The sequence below is a fragment of the Buceros rhinoceros genome, unplaced genomic scaffold (genome assembly GCF_000710305.1).
Source record: "Buceros rhinoceros silvestris isolate BGI_N320 unplaced genomic scaffold, ASM71030v1 scaffold46352, whole genome shotgun sequence".
Taxonomy (NCBI): domain Eukaryota; kingdom Metazoa; phylum Chordata; class Aves; order Bucerotiformes; family Bucerotidae; genus Buceros; species Buceros rhinoceros.
In genome coordinates, this window is record NW_010401503.1 from 3,826 (window position 1) to 13,088 (window position 9,263).

Consider the following 9,263-nt stretch of genomic DNA (forward strand, 5'->3'; position numbering starts at 1 on the left):
CAGACAGGTACCTCCCAGGAAGGGACAGTAGTTTAACACTTCCTATTTTTTTAAACCCATCTGAAGGTAATTTTCACCAGGCCACTCAAGTTACTAAGTAGGGATGTTGATGAGTTTGATTATTCTTTCCGTACTTGCTCCAAGAGTAGAATTACTTTTCACCTGTATACCTGGCTCAAGGATATAAACTTGCCATAGTCCATTTCAAAGTAAGGAACTAAACTGTTATATGTTACTTGATTTAAAGCACTCAAATAAATAAAAAATTAATTGCGAAAAACCCCTATGTTGTGATTGTACTTGTGGCTCAGGAGTCATGGGAATCTGTCACAGATATATTGTATATTAGGTGTAATTTAGGCAGTCATATTAATATTCCAGGCAAGGTGTTAGTGCAAGATGCCCTAGAGATTTTACAGTAGCGTTGTGAGAAGTTTATATGTTAGGAAAATGAAGATGCCTGGTTCCCATGGCTAATCTGAGTGAAATCTGTTACAGAAATAGTCCTTTCATACTGTTCTGAAAAAACAACCACCTAACATCACATATGGTTTCTATTACCTTTGTAACTCATTGCACTGTGCACATTTCATTTTAGGCCTGAATAATCCATTCCCAGTCTCTCCACTGGCTGTAACTAGAAATTGATTCTGCATTAAACAAGTTAACTTACAAGCACTCCAAAACCTTGTTCAAGCAGCCAGGCAAAGTAAACCAGATTAGAAATCTTTTTTGTTAAACTGTTTTAATCAGTAATACCAACCTGTGTACTGAAGATGCATGGGGTGTCCTACATACAGCATGTCAATATGGGGTGGATGTTTTACGCTGATTAGCCTTGTCTGGTTCTCTAAAGAAGGAATCACACAAAAGCTTGGAACAACGTCCTTCTGGCAGTCCAGGTTGGTTCGACAAACTTTGCTGGCCTCAACAACTTTTCGAGCTGGCAGACAGGCATACTGCAAAGGGCATTTAAAATGATTATCAATTTTAAAGGTCTTCTCCAACAGATCAGAATAAAAAGGTACTGTATATTCCTTTTTAAAGCAAAGGAAGTGCCTCACGGATATACTATCAAAGCTAAATGTAAGTCAGTTATTTCCAAAGAACAGAGCCTGCATCAACATACTAGTGTCTTAGTTGTTTAAGATGTTTCAGTCTTCATTGATCTAAAACCTCATTTGACTTAACAAAACCTTATGTGCAGCAAACAAACCAACAAACCTACCGGCTGTGAAACCATCCCTGACTAAGATGAACACAGGACTTAATGCAGTGCGGGCCCCCGAGTCCTATCTGTAACACTCTTCCACTCTGCATTTCAGACTTCAGTCTGAAAGACAAGATCTTTCTTGCTCCCCACAGGCCAAAGAGAGCACAAAAGAAAGGAACAGGAAATTGGTTTCTCCCCTCATGTTTCTTGTAAAAACTTAGTGATAATTTTCCTTTTGTTCTTAAACAGAAGCAAGGGAAGTTCTTCATCTACTCTTTACTTATGGGGAAAAAAGGAAAAAAAAAAGGATTTTCTTGCTTCTTAGCTTGACACTCCTCAGATGCACGAGTGTCAGACACTCTCCATAAACCTAAATACAGTAAAAAAGCTCTTTCTAGTCTAATAAGAGGGAGAGGGCCCACTTTCAAATACTGCTGCACAGCACTGCAAAGACTATTTATAATGACTTTTTGAAAACTCTCTGCCAGTCTAAGGACATTTGAATGTCACAGGCTTCTGGATGCTTTTATTTCTTCTTTGTTCCCAAGTAGCAGCTATGAGCTTAAGAATGTCAAAGCTCAGTGGGGTGGTGATTTATCAAAGCTTGCTGAACTCCAGGATGTTACCAGCCACTGTCATATTTCAAATGATCTGCCGGTCTGTGCTCAATTCTTAGTGGTTAAATATCACAAAAATACTCTGGAGTGGGAAGCTTACCATTGTAGAAACAGAAAACATAGCAGACGTACAAACAGACTCATTTCCATTTCTTTAGGTATTTATCACTAGAGCTGGTATGTAGGTATGACCGAAGGTTTACACAGCTGGTACTTGTGCTCTTTTTCTTATAAGGAGAACTGTTAGAAATACTACATCACTGTCAATACAGATCATGGATTTTCACAAACATTTCTGTATTTTGAAGAGAGTTAATTCAAAATCCTACTGAGAAACTTCATGTTTCCACATGTCTTCACTGTAAGGGTGGTGAGACACTGGAACAGGTTGCCCAGAGTGGTTGTGGATGCCCCCTCCCTGGAACTGTTCAAAACCAAGTTGGATGGGACTTCGAGCAACCTGGTCTACTGGAAGGTGTCCCTGCCCACGGCAGGGCAGTTGCAACAAGATGATCTTTAAGGTCCCTTCCAACCCAAAACATTCTATGATTCTAAGATGTTACAAGAAAATCAACATGGTGAAAAAGGAATCAATTAGAGGCCCTGATTTCGAGAAATCGGGCAACCTTTACAACCTTCTCTTGCATGTTTTTAGTTTAACCCAGTGAGCAGCACTGCTGGCTTCAGACAACATAACTGAACAGACAGTCCAGTGCCTTACTTTGCCTGTAGTGCTCAGTACCTTGAAAGACTGACGCACCAAAATAAACCATTTCACTTTATTCTTAGAAGTTGTTTTTTCTCACCAATATCCTCATCCAGTGGTGAAAATGGGGAAGGTGTCTTTCTGCCTAATGGAATGAGGGGTACAGGATCTTTTCTGATTCTTCCAGAGACTCCCTGATCAATAATGGAAAACATCATAACTAATACTTCGGTTTCTTAAGCTGTAAATGGGGAGAATAACATATGCATACACATTTATTACAGACTTGTAAGTAATATGTATGCAGGTATTCTTAAGCACTTGAGTATGCTGCATGTTGGTAAATATTGTTAATTTAATTTAAATAATTTCAGATATACCAAACAGAATTAGCAGTTTAATTAACTTACCAGGAGGCTGTCCAATTTATTGCTATATGAAAAGCAAATGTCTGTGAGGCTGTTGTTACTACAACATTCAACTGTGCCATCGAGTCTTCTATAGACTAGAGAACACACATGTACAGCAAATGATCAATAACTTCCTGAAAAGAAATAGTCTTGAATAAAATAAAAGAATCATTCTGTAGCCATCAAGAATTACAGTAATTTACACAGCCTAGCTGTGGTTCAGTCACAACTAAAAATAAACTTCACTACTTTAACAATGTCACCTGATTTCAATCATACCACATACTGATTTTTTCATCTTAATAATTCTCCTTGAGATACTGGGCATCTACCACTGCAATGTTCTGAGCATTACGAGTTACGTAGGAATTTGTTACCTGGTACTGTGCTGATTACACTGGCTGGCTATGGAAACCACCAAGACTCAAAATGTCCTCCTTCAAATGTGAAAGCCTTTACAAGATTCAGGTTCTGAAAGCTTTCCAAGCCTTGAAGGCTGCAGCAGTGAATAAATGGTATTTTAAACTGTGATTTTAAAAGTCTGGTACCGAATCTGTGTGCAGATGTTCTTTTGATAAATTAAACCTAACTTACTCTACAACAACAGCTTTTAAAAAAAACCACTAACGATTAGTCACTGTAAGAATCTGTATCACAGCAACACTGCAGTACCTTCCCGAGGCAGATCAAGCCTGTGATACTGGTTGCTGATTTATCACTGCATAACCTCCAGTCCACTAACATGGAACTTTACGCCTGGGGCATACAGGTGCAAGCACTGTACCATACAACCTTTTTTTCATGTACCCTGAGGCTAAGCAACCACATTATTTTTTTGAATAGTGAAGGACCATGAAATTAGTTTCCTTATAAACTACAACGGAAACCTTTTCTTTTTTTACTTTCAAGAAGGTCTTTGGGGCATTTCTACATACTCAAATAGTTTACTTTCCATTTGGTTTATGGTCAAGTAGATAGCGTCCATTTGCTAGATAAATAAAAAATATCAATAAAAATTTATGTCAACTTGTGAACTGTCAAGATTTTGACAAATGACAACTGCTAGAGACTGTACAGAGTTCATTTAATTTCAGAGGAATATTTCTCACTGCTGGAGGCTTATGGCTCCGAAAATGCAGACAGACTGGTCTGATTAGAATGCAGCAGTGGGAAAATGGGCTGCTAACGCAATACAGCAACCAAGCTTAGAAGCAGTATTGAGTCCCTAGTATTAAATCTCTAGTATTTCAATGTAAATAGAATTGGTTAAGTTGCAGAATATGCAGTTTTATTATCCATTACTCTGAAATTGCATTTCAGAGAACAGCAGAAGCTGAGCATATATACCTACAGCATCTAGGAACTGGTTCTTGCTCGCCATCCCTGCCCAGCTGAAAGCACGTGCCAAAGCTGCCCTCCTCTTCGTAACCCAAAATGTTAGATCTCTAAAAGCAAGATCTTACTCATACTCTGCTAGTTTCCTTACATGCTAAAAAAAAATTACCTTTTCAGTCTCAAAAACATGAGTAGTTGAGCTGCCTGACCTCTTGTTTACTTCCAGTATGATGGAAAAATGCAGGGACAATTTTAAAGCTCTGAATAGCTTCATATAGGTTTTGCCGCGTGGCAGCCCCTTACCTTTGGAATTCAGTCGCCATGGATGCTTGCAAGAAACAAACTCCAGAGAGCTTTAGAGCATGTCACAAAGACATTCAGCCAATTTAACTCAACTGTTCCTTTTTGTTCTACTTTAATTTTTGTTTATTGTTCTAGTTTAGTTCAGTTCACATTTCTTTTTGTTCGTTTCTCAGGGGTAAGCCTTACAGCAATAAGCACTCTAATGTATAAATGAAAACAGAAGGAAACAGACTGACTTCTAGAAGCGGTATGTGCAATTCAGACAAAACTGAGTTTGTGGGCAATGACATCAGGAGGTTGAAGAAGCAAATGAAACATAAAACCTGTAGAGTAAGACACATCAGAAGTGGCCATAATAAGGCACATCACTGGGTTAAGCCATACAATTTGTAATGTCATGTTGATCAAAGCAGTAAGGTAATGTGTGGAATTTACATCTGCAAAAGATCACTGCGTTGATCCATATAACTTAACTAAAAATAGAGGAAATAATTGTATTACTGCTAATAACCAAGTTATGCAATACCTAAAGAGGCAAATTTTCATTATTCGGATCCTAGAGAATATGTGTATAGGATGACTGGAAGACCAGAGAAATTTTCTATCTACACCCTCCTCACTTTCAGATTTCACAGAATGAATGGCATATTGGTCACTGCTTAAGACAGCATGGAAGACTTAACTTACGAGAAATGTGTCCCCACCAACAAATCCTACATCCAAAGTAGTCTTTAAGACATGATAAAATCACAACATAAAATAATGAAGAAAGCACCTAAAGTCATACCTCTAGCTGGAAAGCTTAATTGCTGTAGGGTGGCTGCACTTGTACAGTAGCCAACCTGTGACTTCTCTGAAATGTCTCCCAGACAGGAATTCCAGTCTTCCACACTATAAACTGGACAGTCTTGTAGGTTAGTGACAAGGTCTCCCACAAAAAGACCTCTTGGTCCATTGGCAGGAGAATCCTGAGAAGAAACAGTGAAGTCAGTCATGTCATTATAGTTAAACTACAAAGATTTGTTTACAGTTCTGCCGAATAGCCAAACTTCAGGTTACGATGCTATTTCCAGAAAAACAGAAAATCTCAGGCTCCGCTAGAAGTGATTATTTCAACTTTTGGCAGAGCATTACAAATCCTGTACAAAGAATAAATTATTTATTGTGAATAAAAAGAAAACGGTAAATTTCCAAATTTGAGCAATTACGTTCATACAATTTAACATGCGTGGGTTTTCCTACCATTTTAAGTTCAAATTAATACCATGAATCTTTCACCAAAGCAGGGTGTACCTACACTTTAGAAGGCACAAAGCGTAATAAATGTCACTCTCCTCCTAAGTTATATCAGTTCACTTTCAGACTCAAGAAAGTCTGAATCCTTTCAGCTTTGCTATTCAACTGTGCTGTGTTTGATTAAGTCAGAAAAAAATTAATCTATTCCAGAAACTCAGCAGTCTGTCTCTACTTTGCTTCCAGCTGACCAAACAAGCAAGGAAATCAGCTCAAAATAATCCTTAACATTAAAAATGGATAGCAATAACTAGAGTGATAATGTAGTTTCAGTAGATTTACTTTGTGCCAATATAGAAAAGTTAAAAAAAAAACAAACCTGCAAAAATAAGCATGCAAACTCATCTCAAATGTCTAAAGTTTTATGTATGCTGAATGGTCTCTAACGACTCACGCCATGTCCCTTCATTTACGAATATAAGAAACACTAGACCAAGAAGGAAGCTAAGTAGATAAAAAGTGCAATGTATTCGATTCTGCAGAGTGAATCTAATAAAATTTACTGATAGTAAGAGACACAGGTGTATCTCAGGCCTCAAAGCATGTAATATAAAACCAGTAAAGATCTGTTCTTACCTCTGCGACCTCAGTGACAAGCGCCCCAACACCCGTGTAATAGAAAGGGAAAAGAATGGCTGGCAGCAAAAACAGACCTATGAAACTTGCAACACCAAGAACAAAATTATGCCACACTCCTAAAAAGAAGGGGAAAAAAAAAAAAAATCACATTTCTCAATAAACACTAATAACAAAAAGCTGTTTTGAAATGCAGGATTCTACGGGTACCTTCTAAGTAACTTTCCTGAAATTATTACTGTAAGAATGGATGAAATGTTAAATTTGTGAACATAGGCATGAAAGAAGAATGTGTGTGTTACTTTATAAACTTCAGTTTCTGTGATGTCACTTTGTAGCGGATTTTTAAAGAAGTCCCCGAACCCCTGAGAATTATACTATCAGAAAAGACAGGGTAACGGTAAGCCCATTCTACTCTACTGGTGTCATTCTACTGTACTGGTATTTCATCACATAAAACTACTTTTCTAGGTAATATGTAGTGGGCAGAGCACCCAGAAGAAAAACTGGCCTTCCAAATTAAATCTCAAACTATGGTTTCTATCAACAGAGTTGTCATCAACCATAAATATTAAAAAACTAGTGGAATGAAATGTATTACTTGTCACCTTCTACCAAAATAAACTGTTGAATTTAAAAATCTTAATCAAAAGGCTTACACGTGAATAAATACTGTTTGTCCTAGTCAGCAAGATGAATGAAATTTAACTGCAATTCAGTATTTTTGAGGGTTATCTGCATTGTATCAATGAAAATAATTACATGTGTATGAGTCAAACAAGCTTAGAAAATTATTTTAATAAAAAGCTTCTTTTTCAAGAAAATCTGTGCCTAAAACCACATCAAGAAACTAAGTTGTGCACACAGCATTTCCTGATACATCATTTCGGCAACATATTTTCAACTACAATCTTTATAGTATGCTCTTCTCCACAGGAAGAAATGAATCGCTATCCTAAGACACACTTCGCTTCCTTCAACAGCCAGTAGTACACGAATTTCCTGATTTCATTTGCATTCTTGGACAAACATTTTGTACGACCAATGCAGGAATACTTTCGAATGCTGAACATTCTTATTTCCTTCTTACACTGTTTCATCTTGTTAAGAGGGGTTTGACTCAATTCTAAATTTACTATACAGTTACAAGACAGGAACTAAAGTAAATGTATTTAAAAACATTAAAACTAACTGTATATAACACAAGAATCAAAACGTAAGTCTTATTGTCTTATTTCCCCTGGCTCTCTTGGCATGTTGCTTAGTCTTCTTTTACAGTATTCCTGATGCTGCACAAATGAGAGACATTTTTTGAGTACTTTAACTAAGGGTTTATTGCCATTTCCACTGCTTCTTAAAGTGATGCTTCTTAAAGTGATTTCTCTTTCTGTAAATTTTTAATCATCTCATTGAAAGGCAATCAGATAGATGAAATGTTTCAGCATTCAGTCTATCTCTGACATATACACACACACGAGTTCAACAAAAGCAAAAGTATTACGTAAATATTTAAACTTAGTTTTAAACTTTTTATCTAAAAAAAAAAAAAAGAGGTGATGCAACTGCTGGGGGATGACAAGGAAGACTTTCAAACCACTCGGAAAACGTGGGCCTTAATACCATAATCTACACAGTTTGCTGTGTGGAATGCAGCAGAAAAGTCTAAAATAGAAAGCTTTGAATTCTGCCCAGGCAATCCATAGAAAAATAAACAGGCTCAAAATGGGAACACCTGTAGAGGCACACTGCTGAGTATACAATTTATATATATAAAAAAATTTCATTTTGCTAAAACAACCTCATCCTTGGATACCTAATTCCTTATATTTAAAAAGCGACACTTTTGACAACCCTTAAAAGATCTTAAAATAATGTTCTAAAGATCTTTAACTCCCTTTTCTGTTAAAGACAAAGCATATTAAAACAGACCTCAAAATCTAGTACGAACATTAGAACTAATTATAAAGAAGTCCTGCACAGAAGCAGTTTCCATCTACTAGCCATAGAATTCATGCTAAAAATACCATAGGTCTTACAAGAACGCTCGTTCACTACTCTTGAACTCATGATGCCATCTGCTGTACAACGAATGTACTCTTTAATCTCCAGAGTACAGGTGAGCTTCAAAAGGAGCATTCGGTGTCATTCTCTACTCCAGCTCTTTTACTTAGCTGCCATACAAAAATCTGAAAGCATCTCTCTGTAAACTCAGACCTCCAGAACATTGAGAATAGGTTCATTCAACTGCTATGACAAGAAAAATAGAGCCAAGTTTACTGGATATCACATTTTATCATTATCAAATATCCCAGTTCTGAAACATACTTATTGTTAATTGTAAAACAAATGTATTTATCTGTTATACCTAATTGATAACGAGCCATTGATGCTAACAAGTCTTGCAGCATGCTTGTTCCTACCTTGTATTCCCCTATTTCAGACTTCCCAAGACACTTGAGAAATTATTACAGGTCTTTGCTTGTCATCAAAAACATGCAAGCAGTTATCTTCTACTACAGCTTATAATCTTATTTTTCTAGGTGATTTCTCAGGAATGTATGTAAGCAACTCATTTTGAAAATCGGTATGTCTTCTTTTTCAGTTCTGTTCACAGTAGCTAGAAATGGAAATCAATTGATTTGAGAACCAGGGCTTCATAAAAGCTATTGCCTATTGCAGAGAATGATTTTGGTTCATTAGGGTATTTGGAATATAGATATATTTTGTTACGTAATATTCATCATCCTTTATTTGATTTATGAAAGCTTGAAAATATGCTTTGCTAAAGGCTTCTCTATGACCAGCCTCAA

General features: G+C 36.8%; 1 protein-coding gene across 1 annotated transcript; it reads right to left on the reverse strand.

Moving 5' to 3' along the window:
* Positions 1-763: 763 nt before the first annotated feature.
* Positions 764-8,589, reverse strand: MBTPS2 (membrane-bound transcription factor peptidase, site 2; the record flags this gene model as incomplete). The annotated part of the gene is made up of 5 exons (XM_010132279.1): positions 8,478-8,589; positions 6,454-6,572; positions 5,372-5,552; positions 2,947-3,041; positions 764-959 (listed from the first exon to the last, which is right to left on the reverse strand). Coding segments are annotated over exons 1-5 (703 nt in total), but the record flags the coding sequence as incomplete, so codon positions are not given.
* Between the last annotated feature and the right edge of the window lie 674 nt (positions 8,590-9,263).